This window comes from Pleurodeles waltl, chromosome 3_1 (assembly GCF_031143425.1).
Source record: "Pleurodeles waltl isolate 20211129_DDA chromosome 3_1, aPleWal1.hap1.20221129, whole genome shotgun sequence".
Lineage (NCBI taxonomy): Eukaryota > Metazoa > Chordata > Amphibia > Caudata > Salamandridae > Pleurodeles > Pleurodeles waltl.
In genome coordinates this window covers 45,454,539-45,476,275 of record NC_090440.1, presented here as the reverse complement: position 1 = coordinate 45,476,275, position 21,737 = coordinate 45,454,539, and the positions used below count along the sequence as shown (strand labels likewise).

At 43.5% G+C, this 21,737-nt stretch overlaps 1 protein-coding gene across 1 annotated transcript in view; it reads left to right on the top strand.

The window, feature by feature from the left end:
* The window catches only part of TTC17 (tetratricopeptide repeat domain 17), a 483,695-nt gene that overhangs the window by 416,536 nt on the left and 45,422 nt on the right, over positions 1-21,737 (top strand). The window contains exon 24 of the mRNA XM_069221809.1: positions 6,712-6,855. Coding sequence (XP_069077910.1) covers positions 6,712-6,855 — 144 coding nt within the window. The remainder of the gene's footprint in view (positions 1-6,711; positions 6,856-21,737) is intronic.

Genomic DNA, 21,737 nt, shown 5'->3' with positions numbered 1-21,737 from the left:
GCCATCTCCACCAGAAGACAGCACCGCGTATTCTCAAGTGGTGGCTAGAGCAGCACAATTTCACAACGTAAGCCTCCACTCAGAACAGGTCGAGGATGATTTTTTATTCAACACACTCTCCTCCACCCACAGCTCGTACCAAAGCCTGCCTATGCTCCCTGGTATGCTCCGGCACGCGAAAGAAATCTTTAAGGAGCCGGTCAAAAGTAGGGCAATCACACCAGGGGTGGAAAAAAAGTATAAGGCGCCTCCTACAGACCCGGTTTTCATCACTACACAGCTGCCACCAGACTCTGTCGTTGTAGGAGCAGCTAGGAAAAGGGCCAACTCTCACACATCTGGAGATGCACCACCCCCAGATAAAGAAAGCCGCAAGTTCGATGCAGCTGGTAAAAGAGTCGCAGCACAAGCTGCAAACCAGTGGCGCATCGCGAACTCCCAGGCACTACTTGCGCGCTATGACAGAGCCCACTGGGACGAGATGCAACATCTCATTGAACATCTGCCCAAGGACTTACAAAATAGGGCAAAACAAGTGGTTGAGGAGGGTCAGACCATTTCCAACAACCAGATCCGCTCCTCCATGGACGCTGCAGATACAGCTGCATGGACAATTAATACATCTGTAACTATCAGAAGGCATGCTTGGCTCCGAACGTCTGGATTTAAACCAGAGATTCAACAAGCAGTTCTCAATATGCCTTTTAATGAAAAAGAACTGTTCGGTCCAGAAGTGGACACAGCGATTGAGAAACTCAAAAAAGATACGGACACTGCCAAAGCCATGGGCGCACTCTACTCCCCGCAGAGCAGAGGGAATTACAGCACATTCCGTAAAACACCCTTTCGAGGGGGGTTTCGGGGTCAGAGCACACAAGCCAGCACCTCACAAGCAACACCGTCCAGTTACCAGGGACAGTATAGAGGAGGTTTTCGGGGACAATATAGAGGAGGGCAATTCCCTAGAAATAGAGGAAGATTTCAGAGCCCCAAAACCCCTACTACTAAACAGTGACTCACATGTCACTCACCCCCTCCACACAACACCAGTGGGGGGAAGAATAAGTCATTATTACAAAGCATGGGAGGAAATCACTACAGACACTTGGGTTCTAGCAATTATCCAACATGGTTATTGCATAGAATTTCTACAATTCCCTCCAAACATACCACCAAAAGCACAAAATTTGACAACACACCATTCCAATCTACTGGAGATAGAAGTGCAGGCACTATTGCAAAAGAATGCAATCGAATTAGTGCCAAACACACAAATAAACACAGGAGTTTACTCACTGTACTTTCTGATACCAAAGAAGGACAAAACGCTGAGACCAATCCTAGACCTCAGAGTAGTGAACACTTTCATCAAATCAGACCACTTTCACATGGTCACACTACAAGAAGTATTGCCATTGCTAAAACTACACGACTACATGGCAACTTTAGACCTCAAGGATGCTTATTTCCATATACCAATACACCCATCGCACAGGAAATACCTAAGGTTTGTATTCAAGGGAATACATTACCAATTCAAGGTACTGCCTTTCGGATTAACTACCGCACCAAGAGTCTTTACCAAGTGTCTAGCGGTAGTCGCTGCACACATAAGAAGGCAGCAAGTACATGTGTTCCCATATCTAGACGACTGGCTAATCAAGGCCCATTCGTTAATACAGTGCTCAAATCACACAAATCATATCATACAAACCCTCTTCAAACTAGGGTTCACCGTCAATTTCACAAAATCCAAAATTCTGCCGCGCAAGGTACAACAATACCTAGGAGCCATAATAGACACATCAAAAGGAGTAGCCACTCCAAGTCCACAAAGAATTCGAAATTTCAACACCATCATACAACGCATGTATCCAACACAAAGAATACACGCACAGATGGTACTACAACTCCTAGGCATGATGTCTTCATGCATAGCCATTGTCCCAAACGCAAGACTGCCCATGAGGCCCTTACAACAGTGCCTAGCATCACAATGGTCACAAGCACAGGGTCACCTTCTAGATCTGGTGTTAATAGACCGCCAAACTTACCTCTCGCTTCTGTGGTGGAACAACATAAATTTAAACAAAGGGCGGCCTTTCCAAGACCCAGTGCCACAATACGTAATAACAACAGATGCTTCCATGACAGGGTGGGGAGCACACCTCGATCAACACAGCATACAAGGACAATGGAACGTACATCAAACAAAACTGCATATAAATCACCTAGAACTTCTAGCAGTTTTTCAAGCACTAAAAGCTTTCCAACCAATCATAGTTCACAAATACATTCTCGTCAAAACAGACAACATGACAACAATGTATTATCTAAACAAGCAAGGGGGGACGCACTCCACGCAGTTAAGCCTGCTAGCACAAAAGATTTGGCGTTGGGCAATTCACAACCAAATTCGCCTAATAGCACAATTTATACCAGGGATCCAAAATCAACTCGCAGACAATCTCTCTCGAGATCACCAACAGGTCCACGAATGGGAAATTCACCCCCAAATCCTGAACACTTATTTCAAACTCTGGGGAACACCTCAGATAGACTTGTTTGCGACAAGGGAGAACGCAAAATGCCAACACTTCGCATCCAGATACCCACACAAACAGTCCCAAGGCAATGCCCTATGGATGAACTGGTCAGGGATATTTGCTTACGCTTTTCCTCCTCTCCCTCTCCTTCCTTACCTGGTAAACAAACTCAGTCAAAACAAACTCAAACTCATATTGATAGCACCAACTTGGGCAAGGCAACCCTGGTACACAACGCTGCTAGACCTATCAGTAGTACCCTGCATCAAATTGCCCAACAGGCCAGATCTGTTGACACAGCACAACCAAAAGATCAGACACCCAGATCCAGCATCGCTGAATCTAGCAATCTGGCTCCTGAAATCCTAGAATTCGGGCACTTACAACTTACCCAAGAATGTATGGAAGTCATAAAACAAGCCAGAAGGCCATCCACCAGGCACTGCTATGCAAGTAAATGGAAGAGGTTTGTTTGCTACTGCCATATTAATCAAATACAACCATTACACACAACTCCAGAACATGTAGTGGGTTACTTGCTTCACTTACAAAAATCTAATCTGGCTTTCTCTTCCATTAAAATACACCTTGCAGCAATATCTGCATACCTGCAGGCTACCTATTCAACTTCCCTATATAAGATACCAGTCATTAAAGCATTCATGGAGGGCCTTAGGAGAATTATACCACCAAGAACACCTCCTGTTCCTTCATGGAACCTAAATGTTGTCCTAACTAGACTTATGGGTCCACCTTTTGAACCCATGCACTCCTGCGACATACAGTTCCTAATCTGGAAGGTGGCATTTCTCATCGCCATTACTTCCCTAAGAAGAGTAAGCGAGATTCAAGCGTTTACAATACAGGAACCTTTTATACAACTACACAAGAATAAGGTCGTCCTAAGGACCAATCCTAAATTTTTGCCAAAGGTTATTTCACCGTTCCATCTAAATCAAACAGTGGAACTTCCAGTGTTCTTTCCACAGCCAGATACCGTAGCTGAAAGGGCACTACATACATTAGATGTCAAAAGAGCATTGATGTATTACATTGACAGAACAAAAAACATCAGAAAGACTAAACAACTATTTATTGCATTTCAAAAACCTCATGCAGGAAACCCAATATCAAAACAAGGTATAGCCAGATGGATAGTTAAATGCATCCAAATCTGCTACCTTAAAGCTAAACGACAGCTGCCCATTACACCAAGGGCACACTCAACCAGAAAGAAAGGTGCTACCATGGCCTTTCTAGGAAACATCCCAATGCAAGAAATATGTAAGGCAGCCACATGGTCTACGCCTCACACATTCACCAAGCACTACTGTGTAGACGTGTTATCCGCACAACAAGACACAGTAGGTCAAGCCGTACTAAGAACATTATTTCAGACTACTTCCACTTCTACAGGCTGATCCACCGCTTTTGGGGAGATAACTGCTTACTAGTCTATGCAAAACATGCGTATCTACAGCGACAGATGCCATCGAACTGAAAATGTCACTTACCCAGTGTACATCTGTTCGTGACATCAGTCGCAGTAGATTCGCATGTGCCCACCCGCCTCCCCGGGAGCCTGTAGCAGTTTGGAAGTTACCTTCAATTATTTATATATGTATCATCTCAACCTTAAATAGGTGCATACTTAGTCACTCCATTGCATGGGCACTATTACTACAATTCAACTCCTACCTCACCCTCTGCGGGGAAAAACAATCGAAGATGGAGTCGACGCCCATGCGCAATGGAGACAAAAGGAGGAGTCACTCGGTCCCGTGACTCGAAAGACTTCTTCGAAGAAAAACAACTTGTAACACTCCGGCCCAACACCAGATGGCGAGCTATTGCAAAACATGCAAATCTACTGCGACTGATGCCACAAACAGATGTACACTGGGTAAGTGACATTTTCATTTTCTTTCTAGCACCTTCTGGCTGGAACTGCAGGGTCTAGGATACCTCTCAGACAAACCTTAAACCTCAGACAGGCAACGAGTCAAAGGCTTCTGAAAGCATCCTTACATGCTCCCAGGGGTCGTCTAGCCAGCCACACCTCTGCTTTGCCAGTTTGCCTCTTTCCAGTGACGGGCTACCTGGAACCTGCCGTTAATTGCTAGGTTGCCAAAACACCTGATTTTCTGTGCTTAGTGGACAAACCTCATTGACTTACACTTTCTCTGAGTCCACTGGCCAACACCAAGCACAGTGTGTTGTGCGTGATATTACAGGTTCTGCTGTCCCCCTTCTCTCAGTTATACCGAACCTGCAGAGGACTCATATCCCAGTATGAGCCCAAAGGGTTGGTGACATTCATGCTTAACGTGCATTTTCTTTCAGATGAAGGGTAGATATTTTTCCATAGATGATTTGGTTCTCAGACCTTTTAATCCCTTCCTGCTCAGTCGTTTTTATAGACATGCATACCAGTCAGTTTTCTAGTCTTTTAGTTCCCATACAGTGTGCTTCAGTGAAAAAACGTCTCTGTCCTTACTGATGTTAATCTGGCTCTGAGATCCTCATCACACACTTTTTATTCAGGAAAAATATCCTGAAAGTCACATGGGTAAATGATATTATTAAATTTAAATTCATTAAGAAATGTAATTGTATTATTTGTGATACTACCCCTTCATTCAAGTTTTGAAAATCACAAAAAGTTATTAAGAAGCACACTTATTGTTTAATTGGCAGGACATCTAGCAATGAGAAGCTTCCTATGTTTTTTAGAGTGCAGTAAGGATAGGTAATAGGCAGTTCAGAAGCAATGTTGCATTGCTTTTTGGCTCTTGAGAGTTTTTTTTATTTCACACAGTAAAAATAGCTTCACCTTTAACATAACTAAGGCAGGGAACGGCAGGTGCATTTTGACAGATTGTGTTTTTTACCCAATATAGTTTCAGGTTCAGGGAAGTCAGCTTGCCTCTACATTAGGTAAAATACAAAAGTAAAACAAAATAGTAATAATCACATTCTCTGCTTTAATTATTAAAAATACAATCCTGTAAAAAATAAAAAAAAACACGCAATTATATCTTCCATCTGTCAGTATAGTCGACATAGTGCAAAAGGGTTTCTTACCACTACATATTCCATATGTTTTCTCTTAGCACTATGAAAGACGCTCCTGTGATCCGTTAATGGCAGTCAGAAGACCTCTAAAGGGTGGAAGGCTCAGTCAGCCTTGCCAGAACTCATACTCCCGAGGAGTTCTATAAAAAATGTGGTTATTATTTTTTTCATTTAATTCAGATTGAATACAAAGGATTGTTATTAAGACCAGAGCAAGGGCTGTAATATCATTTTCAGCTGTACATTAGGTTATCCGAGTCTAAACATTTTGTTTTGCTTAGTTGCCTACTACATCAAACCATTACTAAAAATGAAAATTTGTTCAGTCTGATAGCTTGGAGGCCCATTCATAAGAAGCAGAATTATGGGGGAAATATGGTTGCCCACACCTGGAGACAAGATCATTGGTATTGCTATTAGTATTTAGATATACATTCTGGTAGTGTAAACCTTAGGGATCATTTCTATTTGCTGATCATTCAGAGAAAAATGCCTTTCCACTCATGTATGCATACTAATCAGCTGAACAAAGTATGACTATGATGTAGATTACATGGTGAAAAGTGATGTTAACTATCATTTTAATTTTCAATCATAGGTTTGTGCTGCATGTTAGTAGCCTCCAATCCATCCTCCATGTACTTTGTTTCCCGTAGAACTCCAGGGTGATGGGGAGCTTTATTAGTATTGTTATTATGAACTTTAAAGGGTTTGGGGTGCCTGTTTGACAGCCTGGGCCTCTCTCTGTGTATTCATCACTCTGAATTGTAACTTGTTGTTTAAAAGAAGCTTTGACGTACGCATTGGCACACGGAAACATACTGGAATATTGACAAGAATCATGCAGTACAATGTATATTGGTAAGTAACTTCTTCCCTATATTAAATAACAAACCTAGTACCCTCATATCAGCTTTTGTATATCTTTAAACAGTCATGCCCAGTGTCTCCATTATCCTCGTATTTATAAGAAAAGCTATCCTTTCCCGCAACGTAAAGATTTGATTCTCGTTTTTGTGTGGCCAATGTAGGAGGCAGATGTATGGACACTCCGGTGTACTTTTTTTTAATCAAACTGCTCTTATTTCAGGATGTGCCACTAATCAGCCTGGCTAATATTTTCCACAATGCCAGGCTTTGGAATGATGCCATTATTGTTGCAACCATGGCGGTAGAAGTCGCCCCGCACTTTGTTGTGAATCACTTCACCCTGGCTAATGTCTACGTGGCAATGGTAAGCACAGATTCTGTTGTCTAAGCCACGCTGACAGGTACGGATGGGAAATCTGTATTTCAGGTTATGGCTAACTGCTTTGTTGTGTGAAGTCTGGTTGATGTAGGTAACTTTGTTTTAGTTATTCAACATAAATGTAAACGTTTAAATGTTATAGACAACACTTTCAGTGGTTACAAAGTTGCAAAATAAGACAGCCCACCTGTGTCTGTGCGTCAGGGAAACTACGCATCTTCACCAGAGCAGACGGCTGAGTTGACATAAGTTGTTGCAATATTCCATTCAAAATGACTGCCGCGCATTACTAACGATTTTCAGTAATCCTATGATGTCCCATTGACTGCACAAATTCCGCTTGTTTATCCTGTTTCTCGACATTTCATATAATACATTTGACCAGGTTTAACCTTGCAGTTTTATCCGTGGACTCGCCCATGATAATTTTGAAAACAGTAATACCACGTCTTAATTCCACAGGCCTTTTATTGCCAGTGCAGACAAACTCTTGGTTCCATCCAAACCTGTATTTTGAGGCTTCTGTGAACAATGTCCAAAGGTTAATCCTCCTGCAAACATCTAACTCTATCAGCCTAAAAAATCAGTACCTTTCAGTGTTATCATTTGGTATTAAATAAGAGATAAAATACTAGCATTTTATCATTTTCATTCACCATTTTTATATCATGAGCTTTTCAAAACCTCTGCATCATTTGTTCAGGTATCGGTTATCTGGTGTCACCTGTGCTTTGTCTGCCGCCGTCAGTACGGGGTCCCTTCCTGAACTGCCTAGCTTTATTACAGTTTAATATTAAACAGACCTCTCTGGTGACATTATATTCACCACTAGGAAGAAGAATCCAGGGTCTCCGGCACCAGATGCAGTCCCAAATACAGTTTGTGCTGGTAAAGATTACTTCACCCTACTTAGGAACCGTATGCAAGTTGTGCGAGTAGCCAAAAGCCCTTCCAGTTCCTGTGCATGATCAAGTAAACAGTTGACCTGATTCCAAGAGAGGGTACTAAACACCTGGTAGCAGGGAGCCTTTTGAGGCCCAAAGCATCTTCTGCTCTGGAAACTGTTAAGTCAGCAGGTTTTGCTCATCTGGCAGGTTGCAAGCCACCTTTGCATGGTAGGATCAAGCTGTTGGCTTCTGGGTGTGGTACACTGAAAGGGAATGCAAGTTTACTTCTCAAGATAGAGACAAGGAACTAAGTCTCGGCTCTTTCTAAAGGCTTGCACTAGGGAACAGAGCCTCACCCCTCCTGTGAGTGGTGTCTCAGTCTCACTGTGATCTTGTAGGTCCATCTCTCATTTTTCCTCACCACAGCAGAGCCTTGCAAAAACTTTGTGCAGGTAGTAGATGGGAAAGAGAATACCACCTTTTTAGCTAGCAGAGAGACGCATTGCAAGAAGGATGTGGAGGGTCTTCTTTAGAAACATTGGCAGTAAAGGCACTGGCTCCTATGAGCTTTGTTTCTAAGGGCATCTATTTGTAGCAGACTTGACGGTACATGTATAACATCCAAGAGAATATGACACCAACCTCCTCCCTGTCTTTCCAGTCACTGGATGTGCAGGAGCTTGTTTCAAGTCTCAGTGGCACAACAGTGGGCTTTCAGGAGTCTGTCGGTAGCGACAGCCCAACTACTCTGAATTCTTCCTTGAATGTTAGCTCATTGAAAGTGAGAACTCTGTGGCAAACAGGCCATTCACATTGGAACTGTTGTGTAGCCATTTTTAGTAATAGCTCCATGCACGTTATTTTAGCATACTAGGCCTGCCGCTGTGCAATTTAACCTAGATATCTTTTATTCAACCTAGTTTATTATTCTTACTATAGCCACTTTTGCGGTCTTGTTTTATTTCTCTCTATCTAGCTGTTTTTGCCTAGGCCAGCACTACTTTCTCAAAGAAGACGTTCTTGCTCACTCTGTGCTTTGTTCAAGGCTGTAGCAAGATAGGTTGCTGGTGAACATGGTAAAAGTTTTGTCTCTGGTATTCATAGAAAAACACACATCTGTACATAGGGACATTTTTTCAGAACAACAGCTGTTTTATTATATAAACACTTCCCTGTCCCTTACACGTTAGAGGGAGATTCCAGCCAGAGAACCACAACTGTATGCTGATTGCTTCACTACAGCTGCTTATGCAGACTTCAGGCCTTTGCTCCGGTATGGGGGATGATGTCTTCCCAGGGGAACCTGAAGGGCAGAATTAGAGCTTAACATGCTGTCATGCTGTGCTCTATTATAGCCTAGGTAGGAATTAGTCTATTGACTCTAGTGACAATATGGTAGCATTATTTCTATGCTTTACTCTCCTTGTCACTATTTTAATCTTGTCATGCTGTATCATCCTGGTTATTGTAGCCCATGCTTTGCTGTCTAAGATGCAGTCGCTTCAATAAAATCTTATTGAAACTTACACTTGTTCTGTTTGTCATTGTGTATGTGAGACTAAAGTAACTGAGAGAAACGGATGAGACCTGAGTGACCACAGTTTCCTTGAGAAATCATTTATGTCATGCGCTCGACTGCCCATTCATCCCTGACTTTGGGTAGAGATAAGGCACTGCTAGTTAGCCGGAGCAAAACCTGGATTGGGGCGACGGACATCACCTGTAGTGGGTGAGACTCAGTCTCCCACACCGCAGCGATTCTGCTGCTCAAAATCCAGTAGGCTCATTAGAATAATGAGCCTACGCTACATGGCGCCGCCAACGTTTAGTCAGGCTCTAATTTTTGGTTCCTCCTGAGTATCTCTGTCTCACTATATACAAAGGCACCTCAGTACTATATCCGGAGACATCCGTGGTATTGAGGATTTCCTCCTCAGCTAAGTAGGGAACACCTATCTGACGTTGGAGGTTGTTCAAGCTTGTACTCTAAAAGGAAAATCCCCATTTGGTGTCCTTATCTCTGAACAAATTTACCATTTGCAACGGGTAGCAATTGCAGTCAATAATGAGACAACCCCTGACTGCACATTTATTGGCAAGTGGCCTAACGGCCCAGGGGGGGTCCAGTCACATTTGTGGTGGACGCACATGCAGCTTATAGAACAGAACTAATCTATTCTTTTGTCACATTTCCAACAGTTGATGGTAACACAAATACATTCAATCACTATACACCTGCAAATGTACCTTGACAATACAGAGCATACACATATTTAGAAATACCTTTATCTTATCAAGAACATAATAATAATTGGCTTGTTGGCACACTACCCCACACGATTTTACCTGATAGGTTAGGTCCTCTAAGTAATGATGGTCCTACCTGGCCTTTATTGGCCACTTTTACACCTCATCCTGCTGTAGCAACCCTTACGGTAGCTGAAGTTCGTTGCTTATATATTGATTTGACGGCAAAATACAGACGATTAGTACAGTTTGTAATCCAAACATTAAATACAAACCCAGTACATGCTGCTCCAGCGCAACCACATGCAGTGACGCCAGGTATTAATCCTGCAACTGTACATTCGATCATGGGTAAAGTACCCGCCAAACGAGAAGAAATTACGTTTTGGTTAGCTCAAAAAATAGATGCACTGGAAGCAGTATTTCCCCATACGGTACTTCAGGATAAACATAGAATACTAACGATGTGCTTGCCATTTGGGATGTTTCCCACAATAGATACCTGTAATACATGGGGCACAGTACACTCTATACTACCGCACATGGTACACCGACACTTGCCAATTTACCGGAGGTGTTACAACAGATTCAAGATGAATACGAGGCTGCCCCGGTCCTAAATTTGGGGATGCAATTAATGGGCAACTTTGCCACAGTATCCACAATTATTTTAAGTAAACTTAAAGGGGAAGCAGTCGCAGTAGCTGTGCACATGCGGCTCTGGGATGTTCCTCAACAGGATCGAAGCAGTCGCAGTAGCTGTGCACATGCGGCTCTGGGATGTTCCTCAACAGGATCAAGAACCTGAGCTGCCAAAGATTATCGAGGAGACCTACTCTAATATTGATCAAGATAGTCTGGGGCCCAGACCAACAAAACCACAACTTCAGGGTAAATCTAATAAAGATTTTACCAAGCAAGCTCCTGAGGGTAACAAGAAACGCTGGGATTAAAAAAAATAACAAACACCTAAAAAAGTAAGGGGAGTATCTCTGCGCACGGAGACCCCACAGAATAGATATAACCTCAGAAATAAAGATAATATAAGAACGCTTCACAGATACCAATATACTGATACACGCCAATCTTGTTCCTTTCAGGACTCATCTGAAAAACGCAGTGAGAGAGGTGGGTGGTCAGAGCGAAGAACAGAGTACGTGAAACCGAGACAGGAATCACAACGCTCAACATAGGTTTCTGTTAAAAAGGAAGAGAAATCTCACCAGCAAAAAAAACAATTTAAAAAGAAAAAAGTAGCAGCGGTTGCAGTTCGACATGCCACTCAAGATGAGGGCTCTATTGAAGAACAGGAGGTGGGCACTACCACTACTAGACAGCACGGCAGAGGTCACAATAGTTCGCCGGAGTCTTCTAGAGCATCTGGAGGTGAAAGCAACTGATGTCTTTCTACAAGTAGAAACTGCGGACATGTGTCTCCACGCTTAATAGGGTGTACAAAGTAACGCTACAGACATTGAATGCACAATAGACGCAATCTTCTGGGATCGCATGGTAAATGTATATGATATTTTGTTGGCCGAACAAGACTGGCCACCCGAATTTGTCCGTACTTGCCCATATGGGCAAGAGGTTATCAACCCTTCTTTCTCGCCTCTTTTTCCCGAAGAGCTCGCAGAATCCTACACCATTGATTGGGCATTGGTGCAGGTACCCACGTTATATCGCAATCACGTAGGATGGGACAAAGATCCCCCCTACCATTTAATTCCTTTTAAAAATCAACGCCAACCTCAGTATCCAATAAAACATGATGCTAAAGCACCTGTGAGGGAAATCCTCACACAACTGGAGTAACAGGGTGTAATTGATCCCTGCGTCTCCCCAATTAATAATCCTTTATTCCCAGTAGCTAAACCCGACCATTCATGCAGAATAGTCTTAGACTACAGACACTTAAACAGTCATATACGGACATATGCTAACCAAAACTCACATAGCACAGCACTGATGAACAACATAGTGCACAAAAAATACAAAACAACACTGGACATTTCCAGTGGGTTTTTTCTGCCAAAATATAGCGCCTGAGAGTAGAGGCATAACAAGTTTCAACGCACTAAGCTCCCAGAAAAAATTCTGTTGTTTACCCCCAGGGGTACAAGGACAGTCCAGGACTGTTTGCGGCTCGTGTGACTTCAATGTTGCGCGACATTGATCCTGAAGCATTTTCCTATGTAGATGATATCTATCTCACAGATGATGAATTGCTGCAACATTTAAGATGGGTAGCCTGCATTGTTGTGGGAATTGCTGAATTTGGCTACAAATTCAATTAAAAAAATAAATAAAAAATAGCCTTCCTTAGCGTCCTGTTTCTGGGGCACGAGCTATCTAGTGAAGGAACGAGCCTAGCGCCACAGTTCTCAGAAAATTGCGCACAATTAAAGCCTCCAAATACCAGTTAAAAAAAACTCCATTCTCTATTGGGTTTCCTAAATTTTGGCAGAACTTACATTCCTGATTATGCAACATGCATAAAACCTTTATATGACTTAATACGTTCTGACTTTTCAAGTACATTTTGGACAGTCAAACATACACGCATTCTCAGAGACCTGCAAACAGACATGCTTGCAGCACAACATTCGCACACAAGGGACAACAAAACACATTTGGTCATCAGAGTAATTGTTGGTGCCATTGGTTTCACCTATGTAACTTTCAATGAGGGTGAGACAGTCCCGATTGCATACAAATCACATTTGTACTCAGCAGCAGAACAACGCTTTGCTCCCACTGAGAAAATTCTCACTGCTGTACAGATGGCTGTCATTAATTAAAGAAAGTCCTCTAGCCCAGGTCAAACACATTATTGTCGTCTCTCTAATTCCAGCCCTTGAGGCTGTCACCAAAGCCAGCGTTCCAAATGCTAAAGCATTACATCCACGTTGGAATCAATGGGCCACGTCTTTGACAGCCACTGGTGTAGATTACATTTTTGATCAAAAATTACAAACGCAATCATTTTTGTAATATGAACTAGAAAACCCAGTTCCAGCCAACACACTGCCTATTGATCAGTATCAAAGAGTCATGTACACTGATGGCTCAGCGGAACCTGCAGTTGCCACAAAGCCTCAATACTCTGCTGCTTGCGCAGTCAAGTGGCTTCATGGAGGATAATAAATTTTGTCCCCAACATACATACATGCAAACCTTAGGGGATTGCACAGCACAATTTGCAGAGCTAAAGGCTCTGGTGATGGCACTGGAACATATGGATCCTGCACAGTTAACGCTGATTGTTTCTGATTCGTACTACTGTGTCCAGTCCTTCAATGAATACCTGCATTACTGGCGACAGAATGGTTTCATAGATTCTTAAGATAACACCATTAAACACAGACTTCTGTGGGGGGAAAGTAGTGGATCTGAAGGAAACGCTACCAAATGTCCATGTTGTACATACACTTGGACACCAGCGCGTTGGAATACACATTGCTGGGAATACACTGGCTGATGAAGCCGTAAAGTCAGCAGTCGCCACTGTTGCTGCAGTAACTTGCTTAGGTGCGAAAAAGACGAAGACATAAGGGCTGCCGTGAAAGCTACGGCTGAATGTACGCCCTATCCAAAAGCATATCCTGCTAAATATTCCTACTGAATGGGAGGCTGCCTAAATGCTGAGGTTAAGATACCAGGCATAGGGGTTCGAGATATTCCCAACAAAGATATAAGACCAGAGTTGATTAAGGCAGCGCATGAGGGGGTAGCATCTGCCCATGCTGGTGTGGCGGCTACAATATCATTGTGACAAGCCCATTATTGGTGGCCAGGCCTATACAAAGAGACCAAGCAGTATGTCCTTTGTTGTGACATCTGCCAACAAATTAAAGTTTCCACTGCTGTGCGCCCACCGCAGACACCCCTCCTAATTTCCCCAAAAACTTTACAATGTGTGTACTTGGACCATTGTGGTCCCCTAACACCGGATAGTGCATACAAATACATCTTAGTCGCTGTTGACTCCTGCCCCAGATTTCTATGGGTGTGACCACAACGCCCGGCTGATGCTCGGACTGTTATTAAAGAGTTGCGAGTCTTTATCGGTACATATGCAGTTGCGGCCTTCCACTCGGACCGATGCCATGTCTTCGTTGGGGGTCCAACTCCAGTACTCATCTCCCGAGGGAAATAGTGTTGTAGAGTGACTAAACTGTGATTAAAGCAGTCCTTAACAGCCAGAGTTGTAGGTATGGGTCATAGTTGGCTTAATTACCTGTATGGAGTCCAGAGAGCACTTAATAATCTGCCTAGAAGTTCACGTTGGGGGGGTGGAGGGGTGAGGGTGGTCGTACTTCATATGAGTGCCTGTTCGAATCTCGAATGTATGTTCCAGATCTTGATGGTCCTGGCGTGGGGGCGGCAGAAGCACCCTTTGACATAAATGAACGTGTCAATGTCTTACAGGAATTGCAACAGTTCCGTGATGACAACACTTCTGCCAGTGCTGCCTCCACAGGAATTAAGTCTGTACCTGTAACGCCTACAGGCTGGATTCCTAAAGTTGGGGATCTAGTACGTGAAAAGGTTGCTGTGGAAAAGGAATTTGGTCCTTCTTATCATGTACCGGTGCCAGTCTTGGAAATACACGGTACCAGAACTGCAATTCTACCACCGTTAGCAGGTGCCAAAGAAAACTGCTTTGTATCTATCGACAATGTTAAGTTACACCATGTGGCCGATCCAGCACAGCCGACCAAAAGGAACAGCCAGTAGTTCCCGAATCCCTCTCACTACTGGTCAAGAAGTTCCTCTACAAGTTGTAAGCAGCAACACTAACACCTCACCGAGCTTGGTGAGGGTTGAAAATGATCTTGCATTGGTTCCACTGACATCTAACAATACAGAAATAACTGATCGATTTGGCACAACTTCAACACAGACGGATGGCGTCATTTATTCTGAGCCACCACAGGAAACACTCACTCCACCTATAAACACAGTTCCAGCTTTTGCACGAACTGCTTCTGGATACTTTACGACATGAATGACAACGTTTCGGACTCATTCGCCTCTTCGACACCTGAACTTTCAAAAACACGTAGGCTGATAAATTGGCTTAAAGCAACTTACTTTATTCTTCCATTGGACTATCTGTGGCTTTCCTTGACTGTACTGGCTTTCCTGCTTTGGATTGGGTTTGTTATAACATTCTTTTTACTAATACATGATCATTTTCTTCCTGAAAAATCAACCATTGAACTGGTGGATGAGGTCCTAAAACCACATTTTTCTTCTCACGAGGTCCGCAGAGACTTGTCTTTTTTTAACATTTCCGCCATACCAATTCCTGATGGGATTGTTTGGGATAAAGTAACATTTGATATATACAGCCCCACAGAGGTCATTCCAATACCATATGTGTTTGAACTTTAAATGAACGATTTAATAATACCCAGAGTTGTTTCTGATGATTGGGATGTGAAAACAGTTGATTCTATGATGACTGAATTGCTGTATTACACTGTATTTGAAAAGGAGAATTATGGTGATATATTTTGCTATAATTCCTCCTGCAGATCTTAAAGATGCTAACTTTGAATCAGACCTCCTGACAGCTGTTTAAATCAGATACCCATACATAGCAACACAGGAGGAACCTGTTCGATGGCATATGTTGCTGCAGATACACATGTTTCGCACAGTCCGCTGCCTGGTGTTGGGCTCGGAGTATTACAAGTTGTTTTTCTTCGAAGAAGTCTTTTTTTTTGGTCACGGGACCGAAGGACTCCTCCCTCTTCGGCTCCATTGCGCATGCGCGTCGACTCCATCTTAGATAGTTTTTTTCCGCTGTCGGGTTCGGACGTATTCCTTTTCGCTCCGTGTTTCGGTTCGGAAAGTTAGTCAGAATCTCGGAAGAAAGCGTTGGTATTGTTCCGTTCGGTATCGGGATAGTTAGGTACATCGACACCGATCATCGGAAGACTTTGGGGTAGCTTCGATCCCCCATCGGGGCCTGGTCGGCCCGACCGCGTGCGACATCGAAGCCGATGGAACGGACCCCGTTTCGTTTCTGCCCAAAATGTCACAGTAAGTATCCTTATACAGATCAGCACTTGGTCTGTAACTTGTGCTTGTCCCCCGAGCACAAGGAGGATACCTGTGAGGCCTGTCGAGCCTTCCGGTCCAGAAAAACACTCCGGGACCGAAGAGCCAGGCGTCTACAAATGGCGTCCACGCCGACAAAACAAAGTTTCGACGACGAAGAGGAAACATTCTCGGTTCCGGAATCAGAATCCGGAGACTCCGACGTCGAACAACAGCAACAAACAGTGAGTAAGACGTCGAAAATTAAAACCATCGAGAAGACAAAAGCCCAGGGGACGCCACTGCCAACAGGCCATGGCTCGACCCATAAAACCGGCGACCCGTCGAAGGCGCCGAAAAAGGGCACACCCATAGCGAAGACACCCGACTCCGGTCGAGGGACCGCCATGGAGCAACCTCGGAGCCGAGATAGCGGCTCCGAGAGGCAAAAACAAGATGCCAGCACCGAAAAACATCGGCACCGAGACACACTGCCGAAAGCCACAAAAATTCTGTTGGTGCCGAAGCCGAAAAAAGATTCTCTCTCGGCGCCGAAAAGTTCCACACCTCCGTCCTACACAGAGGAACAAGGAATAAGTGGCCAGATGCACAGATTTCGACAAGAGCTCCAAAGTGTAGAATCAGACTACACACAAAAAAGACTGTACATCCAGCAAGACACAGGGAAGATACCAACCCTTCCCCCAATAATGAGAAAAAGAAGGATCGGACTTCTCAAGGATGACACACAACCACAAGCCAAAGTGGTTAAAAAAGTCACGCCTCCGCCCTCTCCACCACAACAGGCATCGCCGGCACAAACACCGCCACAAATGCACTCACCAGCGCAAACTACCATAAGTCAAGATAATCAGGATCAAGACGCTTGGGACCTATATGACACCCCAGTGCCGGACAATGATCCCGATTCATACCCCACAAAGCCGTCACCGCCAGAGGACAGTACCTCATACTCGCAACTGGTGGCTAGGGCAGCAGAATTCCACAATGTCCAACTGCATTCCGATCCTATAGAGGATGATTTTTTATTTAACACCCTCTCGGCTACACATAGCCAATATCAATGTCTCCCAATGCTACCAGGGATGTTACGGCACGCAAAACACATTTTTGAAGAGCCCGTAAAATCAAGAGCCATCACCCCAAGGGTGGATAAGAAATACAAACCACCACCCACAGACCCAGTGTTTATTACTTCGCAGTTACCACCTGACTCCGTAGTAGTAGGGGCAGCTCGCAAAAGAGCAAATTCCCATACATCTGGCGACGCCCCACCTCCGGACAAAGAAAGCAGAAAATTTGATGCGGCAGGAAAAAGAGTAGCATCACAGGCAGCCAACCAGTGGCGCATCGCAAATTCTCAAGCGGTGCTGGCCCGATATGACCGCGCACACTGGGATGAGATGCAACTTCTCATAGACCATCTTCCCCAGGAATACCAAAAAAGGGCGCAGCAAATAGTTGAAGAGGGACAAACGATCTCAAACAATCAAATCCGCTCTTCAATGGACGCAGCCGATACTGCAGCGAGAACAGTCAACACTGCTGTCACCATAAGGAGACACGCTTGGCTCCGCACTTCAGGCTTCAAACCTGAAATCCAGCAGGCTGTCCTTAATATGCCCTTCAACGAGAAACAACTTTTTGGCCCTGAAGTGGACACAGCCATTGAAAAACGTAAAAAGGACACAGACACGGCCAAAGCCATGGGGGCACTCTACTCCCCACAGAGCAGAGGCTCTTTTAGAAAAACTCCATTTAGAGGGGGGTTTCGTGGCCAACCCACAGACACCACCAGCCAACAAACAAGAACCACACCATATCAGGGTTCATTCCAAAGGGGAGGTTTCAGGGGATATAGAGGGGGTCAATTCCCAAGGAGTAGGGGAAGATTCCAGACTCCAAAAACACCTCCACCTAAACAGTGACTTTCAAGTCACACAACCCCTTCACTCAACACCAGTGGGGGGAAGACTAAGCCAATTCTACCAATCTTGGCAGCAGATTACAACAGACAATTGGGTATCAGCAATAATCCAACATGGCTATTGCATAGAATTCCACAAATTCCCACCAAACATCCCTCCAAAAACACGCAAAATGTCACCACAACATTTAGAACTTTTAGGACTAGAAGTTCAAGCACTACTGCAAAAGGATGCAATAGAGTTAGTACCAGTACAACAAAAAAACACAGGAGTTTACTCCCTGTACTTTCTAATTCCAAAAAAAGACAAAACATTAAGACCAATATTAGATCTCAGGACACTAAATACCTACATCATATCGGACCACTTTCACATGGTCACACTACAAGACATCATTCCACTGCTCAAACAGCAAGATTACATGACCACATTAGACCTAAAAGATGCGTACTTTCATATACCGATACACCCTTCTCACAGAAAGTACCTAAGGTTCGTATTCAAAGGAATACATTACCAATTCAAAGTGTTGCCATTCGGAATAACAACAGCACCAAGAGTATTCACAAAATGTCTAGCAGTAGTAGCAGCACATATCAGGAGACAACAGATACATGTGTTTCCTTACCTAGACGATTGGCTAATCAAGACCAACACAGTAAAAAAGTGCACAAACGACACCACATATGTCATACAAACCCTTCACAAACTGGGTTTCTCCATCAACTATACAAAGTCACACCTCGAACCGTGTCAGACACAACAATATCTAGGGGCAACCATCAACACATCAAAAGGAATTGCCACTCCAAGTCCACAAAGAGTGCAAGCATTCCACAAGGTAATAAGTGCTATGTTTCCAAACCAAAAGATACAAGCAAAATTTGTGCTAAAACTTCTAGGCATGATGTCATCATGCATAGCCATTGTCCCAAACGCAAGACTACACATGCGACCCTTACAACAGTGCCTAGCATCACAATGGTCACAGGCACAGGGTCAACTTCAAGATCTGGTGTTGGTAGACCGCCAAACATACCTCTCGCTTCTATGGTGGAACAGCAACAATTTAAACAAAGGGCGGACATTTCAGGACCCAGTGCCTCAATACGTTATAACAACAGATGCTTCCATGACAGGGTGGGGAGCACACCTCAATCACCACAGCATTCAAGGACAATGGGATGTACACCAAACAAAATTTCATATCAATTACCTAGAACTGTTAGCAGTATTTCTAGCGTTAAAAGCCTTTCAACCCATAATAACACACAAATACATTCTTGTCAAAACAGACAACATGACAACAATGTATTATTTAAACAAACAAGGAGGAACACACTCAACACAATTGTGTCTCCTAACACAAAAAATATGGCAGTGGGCGATTCACAACAACATTCGCCTAATAGCACAATTTATTCCAGGGATCCAAAACCAACTAGCAGACAACCTTTCGCGAGACCACCAACAAGTCCACGAATGGGAAATTCACCCCCAAGTTCTGAACAAGTACTTTCAAATTTGGGGAACACCCCAGATAGATTTGTTCGCAACAAAAGAAAATGCAAAATGCCAAAACTTCGCATCCAGGTACCCACACCGCGAATCACAAGGCAATGCTCTATGGATGAATTGGTCAGGGATATTTGCATACGCTTTTCCCCCTCTCCCTCTCCTTCCATATCTAGTAAACAAGTTGAGTCAAAACCAACTCAAACTCATACTGATAGCACCCACATGGGCAAGACAACCTTGGTATACAACTCTACTAGACCTTTCACTAGTACCGCATGTCAAACTACCCAACAGACCAGATCTGTTAACACAACACAAACAACAGATCAGGCATCCAAACCCAGCATCATTGAATCTGGCAATTTGGCTCCTGAAATCCTAGAATTCGGACACTTAGACCTCACACAAGAATGTATGGAGGTCATAAAACAAGCTAGAAAAGCTTCCACTAGACACTGCTATGCATCTAAGTGGAAAAGATTTGTTTGCTACTGCCATACCAATCAAATCCAACCATTGCATGCCTCTACAAAGGACATAGTGGGATACTTACTACATTTGCAAAAAGCGAATCTCGCTTTTTCATCTATAAAAATACACCTCGCAGCAATATCTGCTTACCTACAAACTACTCATTCATCGTCTCTATTTAGAATACCAGTTATTAAAGCATTCATGGAAGGGCTAAAAAGAATTATACCACCAAGAACACCACCAGTTCCTTCATGGAACCTTAACATCGTCTTAACAAGACTCATGGGTCCACCTTTCGAACCCATGCATTCCTGTGAAATGCAATATCTAACCTGGAAAGTCGCATTTCTCATTGCAATCACATCCCTCAGAAGAGTAAGTGAAATACAGGCATTTACCATACAAGAACCATTTATTCAAATACACAAAAATAAAATAGTTCTAAGAACAAATCCAAAATTTCTACCAAAAGTAATCTCACCATTCCATTTAAATCAAACAGTAGAATTGCCAGTGTTCTTCCCACAACCAGATTCCGTGGCTGAAAGGGCACTACATACATTAGACATCAAAAGAGCACTAATGTACTACATTGACAGAACAAAGCTAATCAGGAAAACAAAACAACTGTTCATAGCTTTTCAAAAACCACACATAGGAAATCAAATCTCTAAACAAGGCATTGCTAGATGGATAGTCAGATGTATTCAAACATGCTATCTTAAAGCCAAATGAGAATTGCCTATTACACCAAAGGCACACTCAACCAGAAAGAAAGGTGCTACAATGGCCTTTCTAGGAAACATTCCTATGAGCGAAATATGTAAGGCTGCAACCTGGTCTACGCCTCATACATTTACTAAACACTACTGTGTAGACGTACTAAATGCACAACAAGCTACAGTGGGCCAAGCTGTACTAAGAACATTATTCCAAACTACTTCAACTCCTACAGGCTAAACCACCGCTTTTAGGGGAGGTAACTGCTTTATAGTCTATGCGAAACATGTGTATCTGCAGCAACATATGCCATCGAACTGAAAATGTCACTTACCCAGTGTACATCTGTTCGTGGCATTAGTCGCTGCAGATTCACATGTGCCCTCCCGCCTCCCCGGGAAGCCTGTAGCCGTTTAGAAGTAGATCTTAAATCTTAAACATTTGTACATTTGTAAATAATTATTATAAACTTTTTATGTACATACGTATTCACTCCATTGCATGGGCACTATTTATAGCAAACAACTCCATCCTCACCCTCTGCGGGGAAAACAATCTAAGATGGAGTCGACGCCCATGCGCAATGGAGCCGAAGAGGGAGGAGTCCTTCGGTCCTGTGACCAAAAAAAAAGACTTCTTCGAAGAAAAACAACTTGTAATACTCCGAGCCCAACACCAGGCAGCGGACTGTGCGAAACATGTGAATCTGCAGCGACTAATGCCACGAACAGATGTACACTGGGTAAGTGACATTTTCATTATTTTACAGATGGAAAATTACTGTCTGAAGTTTGGGTAACACCCACAATTTTCAGTCTTCCTGGTCACTGTTTTTTGGCCTTGCCTAGTATTTAGACCTGCTCCATCTTCTTCAGAACTACCACATCTGCCTCCGCTACACATAAACTGTCACTGGATATAAGGGGGGGGGGGGCGGAGGTTGGAGGCTGGAGAGGCTGCCCCGCATCCCACCCTGATTCAACCTGTACTTGATTCCTGAGAAGCTAGATTCTTAACGTCT